Source organism: Leucoraja erinacea, chromosome 6 (genome assembly GCF_028641065.1).
Source record: "Leucoraja erinacea ecotype New England chromosome 6, Leri_hhj_1, whole genome shotgun sequence".
Classification (NCBI taxonomy): domain Eukaryota; kingdom Metazoa; phylum Chordata; class Chondrichthyes; order Rajiformes; family Rajidae; genus Leucoraja; species Leucoraja erinaceus.
Genome location: NC_073382.1, coordinates 22,082,872 through 22,101,128, shown reverse-complemented (window position 1 = coordinate 22,101,128; position 18,257 = coordinate 22,082,872). Strand labels below are relative to the sequence as shown.

Below are 18,257 nucleotides of genomic sequence, written 5' to 3'. Positions count from 1 at the left end.
CCTGTTCCGCACAACCTGTGACCATCTCCACTTTATTTCATTCCCAGGATAACATTATCACAAATGCCTTCCTTTAATGTCATCTCCGCTCCACTCACTCTGACACCTTTGATCTATTTGTTGCCCATCACTCATTTTCATGAGGAGAAGAAATCCTCGTAATATAATGTCACCTTTCAAGAGAAGGTGAGATCAGTATGTTAATGAGCTGTAACTGATGCCAAGAGGCAGGAAAGAAAAGTGCAGGTGCAAAGTGTTTTATATACCGCCTCCAGGGTATCTATAAATCAAAGTTGAGGTGGAAACGCTTTGTTGCGGACTGACAATGATGTCACTTTTTATTACCAGTGGATCCACAGTGACTGAGTTGGAAGCAGCACATCGGCTAGTTTCTCCTTTTACTTTCAATTAGCTGAGATGTTTGAAAAGACAGAGCAATTTGATATACACCATTTAACTCAGCTAATTCAGGCACATTGAAATAAAGGTGCCATCATTTTAAATCACACTGAGGGGGTAGATTTTCAGCAATCCTTCCTTCAGCCTCCACTCCATACCACTGTCAGACATTGCTGTTGAGCTGCCTATTTTCATTTCTTTCTCCTCCTATATCTCCAATTTTCCTTCACTCTTCTGTCTCTTGCTCTGTTTTCCCTTTTGCTACCATTCTCTCTAACTCTTTTTATCTTTCTAAACCCCTCTTCATCCCTCTCTTTCTCATTTCAACATTTTATTTATTTCTCTTTGTTTATCTATTGCTAGTTTTAATGTAATTCTGTTTATCTCAATCTATTGCGATCTTTCTCCACTATGTCTCTTACTTTCCATTATGTCTCTTATCTCATTCTATCCGTTTCATTTTTTCATCTTTTTTTTAGCACCATTTTATTTTCATGGCTTAAATCACCCTCTGTTCGCCTGTTTGTTTGGTCTCACTTAACTCAGTTATTCCAGCCCTCTCCTCTCCTCACTGTCATTCCACTATTGCATACCTCATAAACTATGTCCACATCCAAATTATTGCTGCCCTGGCCAATATCTATCATTCAACCAACATCACACAAATGAAAACAGGTTAGTTCATAACCAAATCGTTCTTGTGGGAGTTGACTGTTAGATCTCTTACAATGCCACAGTGAGTATCTTTTCAAAGTGTTTCATTGACAAAAGTGCATTCTTAGATCATAGATGGCATTTCAGAAAGACGAGTTTCATTTTGGCTGTAACCCAATTCATATTCAGTCTGTTTACTGACCGTCTCAGCGGCTATTGCTTCTGAGATATTTGTCTTATTTTGTCCCGCAGTCTGACAAAATCAATTTTCATTTTGAAATTCCCACCCTTGCTTTCAGATGCTTCCAAAGCCTCACCCCTCCCCATCTCAGTAACAATTCCCAGCATTACAACCCTGCTATTATGGCCTGGTGGCACTAGACTAATTGTCACCATATCACCATTAAAGAAAAGGCTTAAATTAATTTAACACCATTTTCCCAAATAGTTTATAAGGCAATGTAATATTTCATGAGGTGGGAAAACGGTTCTGAGTTTTGTTCATGTAGGAGATTACCAGGCAGTAAAAAAGAAAAGATTCTGAGAATGTTGTCGAAGTCTCCTTGAAAATATACAACATCTTCAACAACTCCTGGAATCACTACTTCCTGGTTGCTCAAAGTGTAGCAGGAGCATATCAGATAACCCTGAGAACCTCAGACCCATGCATGACAAAAGCTCGGAAGCATGTTTTAAACAGTAGCAGGAATACACTACCCCACAAGCTACTTGTCCGCCAAGCATCTCCTGCGATATAGTCATCAGGATCCACATTGTGTCATCAGTCACTGCAGAACCCAAGGAACCAGAGTCATCTTAAACCCAAAGGGACTCACGAAGAAGAAGAGGCATGGGCAAGGACATTGTACCACGATGGTGGTGATAACTCTGTATGGCAATATGATTTAGAAGTCCAGATCTTAAACTTTAGAATCCCCTTTCAAAATGGTCCCTCCTCCCATTCCGCCTTTAAAACATACCATTTTAGCTAAATATTTGGTCAGACGCCTTAATAGCTCTTGGTGGCATAGTTTTGACTGTGATCTGACTCACCTGAAGATAATTTGTTATGCACGTATTATACTTGTAGACCATGTTTCATTGGTTGAAAGAGGAGAAGTTAGTGCAATGGGCAGAATGGACTACACCCCCAATTCCTAGTTTTTTTGTCACATAAAATGTGTTCAATGTTGCAAGGCAGAGGAAGTGGGTGGTGCACTTGGTTCCTTTCTACTACTTATTTTACTCTTGTACTTCAGATTCATATGATAATGATCCATTCGGCCCATCAAGTCTGCTCCAGCATTCAGTCATGGTGATCTATTTTTCTCTTTCAACACCATTCTCCTGCCTTCTCCCCATACCATTTACACTATTACTAATCAAAAAAATTTCAATCTCCATTTTAAAAATACCCATTAACTTGGCCTCCACCTCTCTGTGGCAAGGAATTCCACAGATTTTCACCACCCTCTGGCTAAAGAAATGTTTCCTTATCTCTATTCTAAAGGTCCGTACTTTTATTCTTTTTTATTTAGGCCCTGTGGTCCTAGACTCTTCCACTACTGGAAAGATCCTCTCCACATCCACTCTACCAAGGCCTCATTATTCAGTGGGGTTTCAATGAGATCCCTCCTCATCCGTCCAAATTCCAGTGAGTACAGGCCCAGAGCCATTAATTCACTTGGTGCTGAATGAGTTAATTGAAAAAACACTGCTGAACCTCCTAGTATTATGCTTAATGCTAGACTATAGTTTGATTTTCCTGTTTATGTAGCTAACCATAGTCCACCTAATCCCTATGGTCTTGGACATATATCATCTGTAATATCATTCTTACTGTTTAGACAAACTTGCTTGTCATGAATGCAAACCTTTTCCTTTCAAAAGTAATCAAATATAGCATCATCTGGACATCACACACAAGTCTGGATTTTAATCTAAACCTTTCTTACTGATGATTAGAAATAACAACTGCCGAGTCAAGGCTTGTACCTTAGTAGTTACTATACTGTAAGCATTTGTATTTTTGTTAAAATCTGATTAATCCCCGTTTTTCTTACTAGACAATTCCCGCACATTACTAATCTGCTTCACTGTTCCACAAATTACATACCATTCAAATGCTGTTGTCCTTCAACCCCCATTCAGATGTTGACTGGCCAGCATATAGTCTCGGCAGCTGTGCAGATCATGAAATATCTGGTACAGGTCCAGATGCTGCCCGACCGACTGAGTAATTCCAGCATTTTCCATTTTTATGAATATAATAATTATTTGTCAAGCATAGTGTGAAAAGGCATAAGGGAGAGTCCCATTTTTTTAGTTCTTTAAATGAACTAAATAGATCAATTGCTGGAGGAACATGATATAACTTCTCGCAGTTTGTCTTTTGTTAGAAATTCCAGCATCTGCAACCTCTTGTGTCTATAAATAGATACGTTCCCAGCAAACCCTAAATTTGTGAAAGATTTAGGTTCACAGCTGAATTTCCAAGGCTGGGTGGAACCATTTTGACAGAAGGATTTGTATTTACAAAGTATTTCTCAAAGCTCTACCACTCTAAATGCTTGACAATCAATGAAATATTTTTGAAATGTCATCACTGCTGTATTAATACAGTCAGTTTGTGCATAGCAAGTTTCCATGAACAACACTGTAATAATGGCCAGATAATCTGTCTGCGATATTTTAGATCACCAGGGATAAACTGCCTATTCTGTTTCAAAATAGTGGATTGAGATTATTAGTTGACTTTCAATGGACTTCGGTTTAACCTCAGCCAAAGGACTGCACCTCCAATTAATTATGCAATGCACATTTGGTATTGCATTTGAACTAAACTATCTACATTTTTGTGATCAAGTTTTTGGAGTGAAATTTGTACTGAACACCTTCTAAATCAGAGGCAGAATATCCACAAACAAATTAACAGCTGTCAGTGTGAGCAAAGGATGATTAGCTCTGGAGAAAGATGGTCCATTGGAGGGTGGTTTCAATTGGGTGGATTTTCATTATTGGAGATTTATTTTAATGCTGAGACATTTATTTAGACATTTATTGGAAGTTGCATACATGTCAATCAGACACTACACCAACTGCTAATGATGTCTCAGGTTATAAACACATTGCTTGGAAATTCAGTACTAGTAGCGTAGGTTCCAATTGTCAGTCAAGTCACAGAGCCAGAGAATAAGACAGCACAAAAGAATGCTCTTCATCCCACTGAGTGTGAACTGACGGCCAGGCATCCATTTGCACCAATTTTGCATTGGGCCCATTTTATTTCACACATTCCCGTCAACAACCCCAGATCCTATCACTCACTAAAAGACTGGGCACAATTCACGGTGGCCAATTAAATTCTAACCTGCATATCTTTTGCGATGTGGGAGGAATCTAGAGCACATAGTGGAAACCCACATAGTCACAGGGCGAATGTATAAACTTTACGTGGACACATCCAACCCAGATTGCTGGAGGACTGTGCTGTGAGAATGAAGGAAAATCACTAAGTTTTAAATTGGGGTTATCTCTGGGAGGGAGTTGGGATGTGACAGGGTCAAAGAGTAAGAGTATCAAGGGATAATAGAAGGATTTAGGTGGGAAAGGACAAAAACATGACGTCAAAGATTGGTGGTTAAGAGAATGTCATTGGTCTCTGATTAGTGTTGCTTGTGGGGTAGGCATGTATCATGAGAGGGATGTGCCAGGATATGCTCAGTATCTCATCCATTAGTAGGTACCCTCATGAACGGGCCTTTGTGGAAAAAATAATGTTACTGGAAAAAAACAACAAAGTTCTGCGTAGCACTTTGATGATTTTTCTAAGATAAAATCAGCACACAACAAGGATTGCAAATAATTGAGATGCAGAAGAAAAGGCAAATGCTGAAAACCTGAAATATAAACATAAATTGTTGGAAAAACTCAGCAAATCAGAAAGCATCGGTGAAAAGAGAGCTCACTATTTTTTTTTCAGATCCAGGACTCTTCATTAGATCAGGTTCCCAGACCTGAACCATTAAATGATTCCCTTTCTACTGATACTGCCTGAACTCTCGAGTGTTTTTAGCATTGTAATTGAATTTGCAATAAGCTATTGGGAACCATAGTCATAACTTTATTAAAACTGGGAGAACTACCTCACCACAGGGATGTGATTTACTCTCTCAATGGAACAACATTGGGAGTTGAGTACAGATAACCACTGATCCTCACACATGTAGCACAAAATGAAAGATACATTTCCTCCCCTAATTCTGAAGTTTTATGGCTGCATCATAGTCAAAGCTAGCATGCATTGTGACCTAAACAAAGTCGCCTTTGACTGTTCACTCAGTGAGTTGTATTTTATTTCTCCATTGCTTCCCATCAGAAGCAAATTATGGGAAATGCTCCTCCCTAACCTATCCTACTTCAGGGACTGTACACTTAAATCAGGTTGACACAACAATGCCATTCTGAGGGAGTGGTAAACTGACAAAAGCTCAAACGGCCCTGTCAAGTATTTGCAAACGTTCTCAAGCACCATGCATAGACAAAGGAGTTCATTATTTTTGATGGCCATGGCACTTTTTTAAATCCTTCAACCTAAATTTACAAAACAGGTTATCATTACCATTATTACATTGCCATTGTGCAAACTTGCTGTGGACAAATTAGCTGCCACGTTTCCTACATTACAATAGTAACCTGATTTCAAAAATAGCTGGATTGGAGATTGAGACCAACTGAGGATGTGATAGCTACCATTTTAAGTGCAAGTTGTTTCCTTAAAATACAATTCTCACTAGCCTCGTGCCAGACATTGTGTTGGGAATACTTTCATGTTAAGATTTTCACTCAGAGCACAATGTCCACTGGAGAATTTGATTGAAATACAAGTGTAAATTGGTAACAAAGAAAAAAAATATATAGTCATGGCTATATCTTGCTTTCTGCAGCAAGTGACATACCTGACAGCATTTTCTTTATAAAGAGAACATTAGGGATCTGATTGCAATGGGCTGATAATATTATGATCTTTGTTGATGGGTTGGGAAGAGGACAAATTGCTTATTTTTGATGATCATTTTTATCATCTTGCCTTGAAATTCTTCAGGGACCTGTGTGATAAAATGTAATCATACAATCTCTATTTATTGGAGTCCTGCATGACATACAGTGAGTCCGCCTAGGGTTTTATCCTCCTTTTTGTTCTTGGTTGACAGAATTTGTGTTAGTGACTGAAATTGTTGTGATTAATTAAAGTATGCACCACCCAGTTAAAAATGTACAGTCAGGCTTTACAATCCACATTTATTGACACATGAAATATTTAAAAAACCTCCCACAAAATGATGCTGTGTAAATATGTGCAAGTTGTAAGGAGGGCCAACAATCCTTTCGGTATTTTCTTTTAATGAAATGTACAAACCCCCTCTACACAGGTTTGCATAAAATACATTGAGGCCAAATTCTCCTTGATACCATAACCTTGGTGCTGAACAGTTTGTTGGATCCACAAAATCCAGTGACTAAAAGATAGTTTCACATAAACAAAGACACAGTTCATTGCAGGTCTTAGCAGAATTCTTTTTTTCATAAAAAAGGGGATGATTCAGTGATATGAAGATTGCCATTAGGTGAGAAGATACAGTTGTGTCCAGCAGATTAATTGCTGAGCCTGGCTCCATTCTGAGAGACCTGAACAGCAAGCAGTTTTGAGAACTTTATACAGCAGTGACCCCGAACCTTTAGATTTGTATTAAAAAATATGACACCACTCATAAAAAAAAAATCTTAATTTAGATGTGTACTACTTCATCACGGTCATTGTGACAGGGGACAGAATGTAGACACACTGCAATAATGTTTTTGCACTGTTAAAACTGCATTAATGAGAACATCATTTTGGAGAACTAATTATTTCTATTTGTCTTGTGTCACGCTTTATAATTCCACTATATTAGCACAGGCAAAGCAAATTAATTGCTTTTGCAGAAGTTGAATCATTTCCAAGAATGAGCTCAAATTCACTTCTAGAATCTTAATTACTGGCAGTATGTTGTATCAGAAAATTCTGATGATCATTCACACTGTCCCTGAAATAGACATATTTTGAAATAGCAATATATGTGTGTTAATATTATTTAAACAGGGTTAATTGTCTAATGTATTTTTTTACGTGTGTGTTAATGCATGTGCGTGTGAGAAAGGTGACGGGTGGGGTTGGGTGGGCAAGCAGTCGGTCACGGGACTAATCCAAGAGTTTCACACTGAAAGAGTTAAACTGCAAAGGCAAAAGAGAACCAATTTCATTGAAGCAAAAAGGCAGTAATTAATGCCTCCCTTAATTGTCTTCACAAAATATTTGCATGTGCCCAATTTGCATAATGTGCATGTATTAATTAATCTTTCAAAGGTATTTTATTCTGAAAGAGGCCAAAACCATTTATTTGTTTTATTCAAGATCTAATTGAATATTTATTCTTTATTTAAAGAATATTTACGGCATCCATTGGCCCTGGTTTGTTCTTAATTTTCCCATGAATAGCTGTGGGAACTGCAAAACTCCAAATGACCTTTTTAAATGAATATACTGAGTTTATGTTCGCTCGTATGTTTCCGGCTAATGATTAATATATCAGGCTGCAATGCCTGTCTATTCCAAATTGTTTCTATATTTACCCCAGTAAATTCCTCCCTCGTTGCATAACACACAGCTTGATGTTTATTGAGAAACATTGGTCGGAGAGGTAAAGAGACCAACTGCAGCTCGGAGCTGAGTTTCACTAATTAAATGCATTCCAATTCCAATTACAAATAATTAATTTTTCTTAAAATAAACTTTGAGTATGGCAAGTATTCCTTTTAATTAGCCTCCGCAGACTATTTTGAACTCTTGATTGTACATTAAACTCTTTCATGAAGTAGATCCTTGAAATATTATAAGCTGTGTTCTATTTTTTCCATGTGATGCCAGCCCTGATTCTAAATGAATAAATTCTGCTTTTCTGAAATCCAGCAAAATGTTGAATGTTGATCATTTCCGTTCCGTCAAATACAACTGGGAGAAGCTTCAAATAACATAATGATGATCTACTGTATTGTGGACTTTGGGGAACTATATACCTTTAACTGCTTTCAAAAGCATAGACTTTCACTTACCTTTGAGTAAAACATTTCAACATACATTATGGCAGGCCAAACAGGAGTGTAAGGTTGATGCACCTTCCACTTGCCCTGTGGCCTTTGACAATGTTTTTCAAACAATTTACTCTGTGAAACAAAAAGTGTCAACTAGGCAACCACAAGAATTTGATGCCTTAATAAAAGTTTATGTCTGAGCATAATAGGAAATGGAATCATACTTGTCTGTTCCATGGGTATTGTAGCTTAGGTTCATTTCTTATCCTGCTCTTTTTGTTTGTTACATAGAAACATAGAAAATAGGTGCAGGAGTAGGCCATTCGGCCCTTCGAGCCTGCACCGCCATTCAATATGAACATGGCTGATCATCCAACTCAGTATCCCATCCCTGCCTTCTCTTCATACCCCCTGATCCCCTTTGGCAACAAAGGCCACATCTAACTCCCTCTTAAATATAGCCAATGAACTGGCCTCAACTACCTTCTGTGGCAGAGAATTACAAAGATTCACCACTCTCTGTGTAAAAAATGATTTTCTCATCTCGGTCCTAAAAGATTTCCCTCTTATCCTTAAAATGTGACCCCTTGTTCTGGACTTCCCCAACATCGGGAATAATCTTCCTGCATCTAGCCTGTCCAACCCCTTAAGAATTTTGTAACTTTCTATAAGATCCCCCCTCAAGAAAGAGTGAGAACTTTGCTTTAATGTGGAGTTGTGTGGAATCAGTGCTTTTTACCAAAAAGATGCTGGTACGCATATCGTTCCTTGATGTTAGTGTCTATGGCAGATTGTCATCTAGAGGCTGCTTAAGCTGTTTGTGGGCCTGACCATCTAATTCAATCTTTTAAACTTTTGTAATCTTTTTGTAATATAAAAAAAATTATTATAAAGCGCTACCCAGTTGTTTTACTCTTTCGACTCACTGCACCAGCATGTACCATAAAAAAAGTATTGTGCAGAACTGACTTTGGGGTGTCAGTACATTAGCCCATATTTGGAGTTCAAAAGCCACATCTTAACTTTGGAAAGGCACAGCTGCCATAGCTACAGAATCCTTTGCTCAGTCGTAACGTGTTAATGAAATATGAATCAAAGTCCAATATGATTATATTCATTTTGAATCATAGTCATAGAACTATAGAGTGTGAACAGAGGCCTTTCAGCCCAAATCATCCAGCCCGAACAAGTTGCCTAACCAAGCTCGTCCCACTTGCCTGCATATTTCTTCAAACCTTTCCTATCCATGTACCAGTTCAAGTGTCTTTTAAGTGTTGTATTTGACAATGGACAATAGACAATAGGTGCAGGAGTATGCCATTCAGCCCTTCAAGCCAGCACCTCCATTCAATGTGATCATGGCTGATCATCAACAAACAGTACCCGTTCCTGCTTTCTCCCCATATCCTCTGACTCCGCTATCTTCAAAAGCACTAACTAGTTCTCTCTTGAAAGTATCCAAAGAACCGGCCTCCACCGCCCTCCGAGGCATAGAATTCCACAGACTCACAACTCTGTGTGAAAAGGTGTTTTCTCATCTCCGTTCTAAATGGCTTACCCCTTATTCTTAAATTGTGGCCCCTGGTTCTGGACTCCCCTAACCTCGGGAACATGTGTCCAAACCCTTAATAATCTTAAATGTTTCAATAAGATCCTCTTTCATGCTTCTAAATTCCAGAGTGTATAAGCCCAGCTGCTCCATTCTCTCAGCACATGACAGTCCCGCCATCCGGGAATTAATCTTGTGAATCTACGCGGCACTCCCTCAATAGCAAGAATGTCCTTCCTCAAATTTGGAGACCAAAACTGCACACAATACTCCAGGTGTGGTCTCACTAGGGCCCTGTAAAATTGCAGAAGGACCTCTTTGATCCTATACACCACTCCTCTTGTTATGAAACCAACATGCCATTCGCTTTCTTCACTGCCTGCTGTACCTGCATGCTTACTTTCATTGACTGATGAACAAGGATCCCCAGATCCCGTTGTACTTCCCCTTTTCCCAACTTGACACCATTTAGATAATAATCTTCCTTCTTGTACCCACTTCTACCAGTTTCTCTGGCAGCTCATTCTATATACACATAATTCTCTGTGGAAAAAGTCTCCCTGGTCTCTTTTTAATTTTTCCGCCTTAAACTTTTGATCTCTAGTTTTGGATTCCTTACCTTGCGGAGAAGACAGAGACCGTTCATTTTATATGTAGCTCCTTTTCATTTTCATTTCAAGATACAGCGTGGAAACAGGCCCTTTGGCTCACTGAGTCCGCATTGACCAGCAATCACACGTACACTAGTTCTATCCTACACACCAGGGACAATTTACCAAAGCCAATCAACCTATATACTTGCGTGTTTTCTTGTATGTGGGAGGAAACCGGAGCACCTAGAGAAAACCCAGGCGGTTACAGAAAGAACGTACAAACTCCTTACAAGACAGTACCTGTAGTTGGGATTGAACCCAAGTCTCTGGAGCTATCAGGCAGCAACTATGTGCCACTATTGTGCCACTATGCCGCCTTTTCATGCCGAGCCACTTCACAGAAGCATTGTCAGAGTTAACTGAACATTTAAAAAATATCAAAACTATTAAAAATCACATTGTTTTAATAAAATCACTTAAACATAATAACACTTTTAATCAAAGACAATTAGTGTAAAAATAATGTGAATTAACCTGCCCTTGTCCCACACAGCACTTCTCTATTCAGATTCCTCAAAGTAAGTTACAGAGGGTATTAGCAAGTTGATGCACCACCATATGCAGAGATTAACACTAAAAAACAACACTAGCAAATCGGAGCCAGGTAGGTCTGCCCTGGACTCTACAAATTACTGACACCTATGAGAGGAAATACCAACAGTTCACTGTAACAAATCTGGCAGCTCCAACGTGTTCTGGCCCATTACCATTCAGCCGTAAATTTCAGCAAAAGCAATGTGGTTAAGGCAGCAAACCAGCCAACACTTAACTTTGGAAATTGCTGTCAGTGATGTTAGTGTACAAATGCTGAACATGCTTGTACAACATTCCTCTCACTGTACTGTAACAGAGGTGTCAAACAGTCCCAAGGACAGAAAAGGCTTGTCCACACATGAAGTCGGCATTAATTTTTCCAGATTTATTTCCTTCTCCGCTTCACCGAGAATGCTTCAATAATTCCTTTCCACATAACTTACAAATTGCCATGTAAGGTAATTTTTGATGAAACAGATACTGTACCTCTCAAACACTAAGGAAAAATAAAAGATATATATAAATTGGTCCAAAATCTAATGATTTTTTTGCATATTATTCCTTAACATCAGGTTCAGGAAATATAGACTTGGGTGTTGCATTAGACATGCTCTAAAACGTTGGGACTAAATCTATGTGATATAGCAAGTGTGATTTGATTATTAATAAGTTTATAACTATGTATAGCATTATCAAAATCAGAACATGAGTCTAATGGCAGGGTTTATACATTTTTAATTACAGTGGAGTAATGCACTATCTATCATCTTCATCTGGGGGCTAAAAATCTTTCTTCGGAGCACAACAGACCAAAATATTAACACATTATATTTGTAGCTGAAGCTCCAGTCTCATCAGCAGCAGTCTTTACTTTTACCCCTTTTCAGTAAATAGCAGGTTATTTTTGTCCATCATCGTATCCTGTCCCTCTTGAAAGATTGATTCCAGGGAAGAGGTGTCAGAGGTTATGGGGAGAAGGCAGGAGAATGGGGTTAGGAGGGAGAGATGGGCCAAATGGCCTAATTCTAGTCCTATTCATTATGACCTTATGACCTTAAGAGGACAATGTTCTTTGAAGAGAGGTTGAGTTCCATTTTTTAAAGCAAATGCTGTGTGCCTGAATTTCTGCTTGAGGACATAAGAACATAAGAAATATGAACAGAAGTAGTAGATGCTCCAAGATTAAGCAAGACCATAGCTGATCTTCAACCTCAACATCATTTTCCTGCACTGAGCTATATCACTTATTTACCTTCATAGCCATAAATCATCAGCTAGTCTGGATTTAGCCAGTAGGTTCAAGGGCCTGTCCCACTTACGCGACATTTTCGGTGACTGCCGGCACCCATCATCGGTCGTTACAGGTCGCCGAAAATGTTCAACATGTTGAAAATCCAGTGGGGACCAGAACAAGGTACGACTCATCAGGCGACTACTGACGACCACACAGGCTGCACCCCATGACATGCCGCCAGGGTGTCGCTTGTATGGTCGTGAGTAGTCTCCTAGTCACCCAAAGAGTCGCAGGGTCTTTCTGGTTGCCGCTGAATTTTCAACATGATGAACATTTTCAGCAATGGCCTGTGTTCACTGGGGTTTGGAAGGGGGAGACGTGACCACATTGAGATATACAAGAGTCTAAGAGCAATTAACATGGCAGACGCAGAGAGGCTGCTTCCTCAGACTGGAGAGCGGACAGAATGTGAGCGCAGTTTCAATTTACAGAATTGGTCATTTAGCACTGAGATGAGGATGCATTTCTATAGGCCAAGGATAAGAATTGTATGGATTTTCTGAGCGCTCTGGATGCTCTCTGCAGAACCTGTAGGTGAAGGCAAAGTTGACATATTCTTGTTAGCTCCTCATAAAGACAAAGGTTCAAAGGTTTCAAAGGTCTTTTATTGTCACGTACCAATTAAGGTACAGTGATATGCGAATTACCGTACAGCCATACGAGGAAATAAAAAGCAATAAGACATACAACTACATAGACGTTAACATAAACAACCACCACAGTAGATTCCCCACATTCCTCACTGTGATGGAAGGTAAAAAAGTCCAATCTTCTTCCTCTTTAGGGTAATTTACAGCATGGAAACTGGCCCTTCGGCCCAACTTGACCACACTGACCAACATGTCCCATCTACACTTGCCCCACCTGCCTGCATTTGGCCCATATATGTCTAAATCTGTCCTATCCATGTACTTGTCTAACTGTTTCTAAAACGTTGCAATAGTCCTATTTCTTTTGTTCTTTCCAATTGTGAGAAACCCCAGTTAATCGGCTAAAGACATTGTGAAATTGCATTTAGCTAGAAAATACTGTTTTGCAAGAGAGAGTGTGATCATGGCATTGTTCTTCTGTGACAGATGCGACATGTGCATATAGTAGCACAATGTTTATGTTTCTGGAATAGAATTCCAACTGTCTGGCAGTACAATCTGGAGACGGGAGCTCCAATTCTACAATGGAGAATGAAGATTAACTTAAAAGCTAGTCTTTGCATGTAGCTATAAAATGACTCTATTGTTATAAAACCCATCTGGTTTACTAATATCCTTTAGAAAAGGAAATCTGCTGTCCATATCCACACAGGCCTATATTTGACTTCATAAGTTCAGAAGTTCAGAAGTTATAGGAGCAGAATAAGGCCATTCAGCCCATCAAGTCTATTCCACCATTGAATCATGGCTGATTATCTATCTTTCCCTCTCAACCCCATTCTCCTGCCTCCCCATTACCATTAAAAATCCATTGACTTTGCCTCCATTGCTCTCTGAAGCAATGAATTCCACAGATTCACCACCCCCTGTCTAAAGAAATTCCTACCCATCTCCCTTGTATAAATATTGTTCCCTTTTATTACAGGAAAATAATAGATTGTCGCAATTACACCATCACATTAAAACAACAAAAATAAAATTTGCCAATTGCTTTTCAACATGTTATAGTTCAGTTCCAAGGCCTCATTTTCTAAGCACCCAACTCCTTTTTGAGATAGGTTCATCAGCATATTTATCCCTGTGAAATTTGGGTTTGTCTCCATTGTTGGGTTGCATTTACTAATGACTCTCGAACCTCAACCTGCAGTTTGAGGGTAGATTAAAGGGCATGTCCCACTTGGGCGACATTTTCGGCGACAGCCTGAAAAGAGGTTGTCGCGTCGTGGTCGGTACGTGATGCAGTGTGACGTGTGGTGACGCATGTAGTGACCCACGGTGATGCGCAGGCAATGCGCAGGCGGTGTCTCCCTGTCGTCCCTGGATTTTGGAATGTTCAAAATCCAGGGTCGACATCTGGGTGTCTCATCATATTGTGCGCCCTGCCACATGTAAAGTAAAAAGTAAAGAAAAGTATCCTTTATTGTCATTTTACTTTACTTTACATGTGACACCATCATATTGTTGCCCCTGGATTTTGAACATTAATTCTGATGTTGACGTATGCTGTCCTGCGGTGACGCCCAGTTAGGGATAGGGATAGGGTTGGGGTTAGGGACCACAGATGGGCTGTAAAATATTCTTCCTTCAATGCATGGATTTTAAACATGAATATATTAAAATTAATACAATAAAATCAATTGTGCAAATGAAAAGATGTCCGAGTCGTTCAGTTTTATTTAGAGATGTATTGGTCTGCTTCCAGATCCAATCACCATCTCTAACTTTTCAAAGGGATTGATTCAGTGAGTGTAGCATGAACTCCCCTCTCCCCTCCACCCCCTTCCATGTATTGAAGGAAGAATATTTTACAGCCCATCTGTGGTCACCCGCAGGAGAGCATATGTCATCGTGCATGTCGTACAACTTGACGGTTTTACGTGCGTCAGGCACTGATGCTCGCAGTCGCCGAAAAAATCGCAAAGTGGGACAGGCCCTTAATGTAGCTGGAATGCTGGATACAATGGGACCTTTGAGTTCCAGTGTAGCCTTGTTTGATGAATTTGCATTGAAAATTGGGGAATACAATAACATGCATAGCAGGGTAATGAAATGAGCCTCGAGCACTGTGGTACACAAACACTGCTCAGGTAACATACTGTATCACAGATTTTAGCTTGTAGGTGTTTTGAAATATTAGGATGCTTGTGTCAAGAAAACTCTCCTTGGTTAGTAAAAGTTCCATTGTTTAAAGACACCATAGAACAGCATACAGCTTCAGAAATGACAACCTCATTTTTTATCCTTTCACATAAATTAGAAACTATTTCCATTAATCACTAATTACTCAATTATAAGAGTTACAGCAGTCTGCATGGCTAATTTATCTTTCAGAAAATTTGGATCAAGGTAATTACACCACACATGCACTTTGCATTTACTACTTTCTCACTATGGCCCTAAACTTGATGGACAATTTAATTTCAATATGGAGCACGCACTTTGCAATGAGTCCAAAGTACGCAGAGATTCACTATGTAAAATTCTGTTCACATATCCTTACTGCCATGCTTATGGAGATCCCAGTCAAAATTACACATAAAGAGGCATTGACCATATTTAACAGTCATATCTGGAATAGCACTTCAAGGTTTGAGATTGTCCAAATCAGGTGTAAAATTGGAAGATGAGGTAGTGGGGGATATTAGTGTAGGGCACAACACTAATATCCACCCTTAGTGTAGGTGTTGGGTGAACAATAAGAGAATGTCAAACTAATGGAACAATTAAAGAAGCACATAAAGTTATATGGACTACAAGCATAGAATCACTTTTTTTGTGGCAATTTTGAATGTCATATTTTACTCTCTGTGGGAGCAAGTCCAACTAAATCTTTCATAACAACTCTCTTATACTTTCCTTCTCAGACAGACTTACTTTCCCCATAAATACTGTTGTATTACTCACTGTTAGTTCTTGTGACATTCTCTAACTGACCTCAGGGTATCAAAGGACCTCCTATAATCCCTGTTCAATTCCTTTGGTGAAGGGGACTGGGGGTGCTCATGAAAGGGATTATTTATCATCCTTCCCACATCCAAAATATCCCAAGGATACAGACCCTCCCCAATTCACCAATATCTCCCAAATGTGCATCTGACTTGGGCACAGACCCCTTGCCTTAATCGTCCTGCCACTCTAACCCTCCCACCTTCAAAGCCCTGGTGTCCAGTCTCCAACCATCTAACTGTGCAACCTCCTAAGGTTATATCACACCACTAGCAAGCAGATCACTTATCATTCCTCAAGCTCCAGGTCACTCTCACCATCAACCTCCTCCCTGGTCAATCAGTTAATCTTCTGTGGCACCAACACTGCCAATCTATGCAGTTACAGTAAGTGAAAATCTAGCAGGCAAGCAGGATGCTTTCTCCAACCACCCCCATTTGAAGTCCACTACCTTCCACCGTTTCTACCCAGTGCTTGGTACTTACTTCCAGCAGCCACTGGTTGTCCTCCAGGATGCACCGAGCTGCAGCCTGAACCATGCCGGTCACCTGGGCAAATTCGACACAGAGACTCTCTCTCTCTTCCCCCTCTCTTAGAAACATAGAAACATAGAAAATAGGTGCAGGAGTAGGCCATTCGGCCCTTCGGGCCTGCACCGCCATTCAATATGAACATGGCTGATCATCCAACTCAGTATCCTGTACCTGCCTTCTCTCCATACCCCCTGATCCCTTTAGCCACAAGGGCCACATCTAACTCCCTCTTAAATATATCCAATGAACTGGCCTCAACTACCTTCTGTGGCAGAGAATTCCAGAAATTCACCACTCTCTGTGTGAAAAACGTTTTCCTCATCTCGGTCCTAAAAGATTTCCCCCTTATCCTTAAGCTGTGACCCGCTCTCCGCTCTTAGTAAACTCTTCCGCTCTCTCTCTCTCTCACCCCCCCCTCTCTCTCTCTCTCTCTCTCTCTCCCTCTCTGTCTCTCCTCTCACCCCCTCTCTCTCCCCTGTCTCCCCCTCTCACTCTCTCCCCATCCCTCTCTTCTCTCTCCCCCCTCTCTCTCCCTCTCTCTCTCTCTCCCCCCTCTCTCTCTCCCCTCTCTCTTTCTCTCTCTCTCTCTCTCTCTCTCCATTCCCCTCTCTCTCCCCTCTCTCTCCCCTCTCTCTCTCCCTCTCTACCTCTCTCTCCCCCTCTCCCCCCTCTCTCTTTCTTCTCTCTCCCCTCTTCTCTCTCCCCCCCTCTCTCCCCTCTCCTCCTTGCTTCCCCCAAACCGCTTTCTCCCTCCCTCTCTATCTCCCCCTCTCTCTCCATCTCCACACATTCTCCCCTCTCTCTTTCCCCTCTCTCTCTGTCTCCCCTCTCTCACCTCTCTCTTCCCCCCTCCTCCCTCTCTCTCTCTTCCCCATTTCTCTCCTCCTACCTCACTCTTCCCCTTGCCCTCTCCCCTCTCTTTCTCCTCTGTCTCTATCTTTTTTCTTTGCCCCCCATCTCTCTCTTTCGACCATTTCTCTCTTTCCCCCTCTCTCCCCCTTTCCCCCTCTCTTTTATTACCCCTACCCCTCTCCCCCCTTCTCTCTCCCATTCTCTCCTCCATCGCCACCCACTCTCTCTCTTCCCTCTTTCTTCCCTCTTCCCTCCCCCCTCTCTCACTCTCCCCCCTCCTCTCCCCTCTCTCTCTCCCCTCCCCTCTCTCTCTCTCCCTTCTTAAGGGGTTGGACAGGCTAGATGCAGGAAGATTGTCCCCGACGTTTGGGGAAGTCCAGGACAAGGGGTCACAGCTTAAGGATAAGGGGGAAATCCTTTAAAACCGAGATGAGAAGAACTTTTTTCACACAGAGAGTGGTGAATCTCTGGAACTCTCTGCCACAGAGGGTAGTTGAGGCCAGTTCATTGGCTATATTTAAGAGGGAGTTAGATGTGGCCCTTGTGGCTAAGGGGATCAGGGGGTATGGAGAGAAGACAGGTACGGGATACTGAGTTGGATGATCAGCCATGATCATATTGAATGGCGGTGCAGGCTTGAAGGGCCGAATGTCCTACTCCTGCACCTAATTGCACGTATCTTTCTTTCCCTCTCCCCCCCTCTTCTCTCTCTCCATTCACTCCCCCCCTGTCTCTCCCCTCTCTCTCCTCTCACCCCACCCCTCTCTCTCCCCACTGTCTCCCTGTCTCCTTCCCCTCTCTCTCTCTCTCTCCCACCGCCCTTTGAGAGTCTGTCCCTTTGGCACAGAGACTCTCGCGGCAGCGGCGCAATGCTTCCGACGCCTCCGACGCCCAGGACATGCACTGTCCGGAGTGCTCCATGGCCAGAGCTGCAGCAAGCGACACGCCGGCCCCGGCAAACACTCGTCCGTCCCGGCAAACACTTGTCCGTCCCTGCTCCCCGCATCTGTTCCTGCCGCTGGTTCTGCTCCCATCCCTCCCGCAGCCCCGGCTCTCCAACAC

The 18,257-nt window shown here is 41.2% G+C and overlaps 1 protein-coding gene across 7 annotated transcripts in view; it reads left to right on the top strand.

The window, feature by feature from the left end:
- The window catches only part of LOC129697950 (dachshund homolog 1-like), a 559,880-nt gene that overhangs the window by 531,340 nt on the left and 10,283 nt on the right, over positions 1-18,257 (top strand). For 6 of the 7 annotated variants that reach the window (XM_055636701.1, XM_055636698.1, XM_055636700.1 and 3 more), the window contains one exon: positions 2,592-2,707. The exons of the other annotated variant lie outside the window; for it this stretch is intronic. In XM_055636701.1, the coding sequence (XP_055492676.1) occupies positions 2,592-2,680 (89 nt within the window). In that variant the 3' untranslated portion in view covers positions 2,681-2,707. The remainder of the gene's footprint in view (positions 1-2,591; positions 2,708-18,257) is intronic. 7 annotated transcript variants of the gene reach the window in all.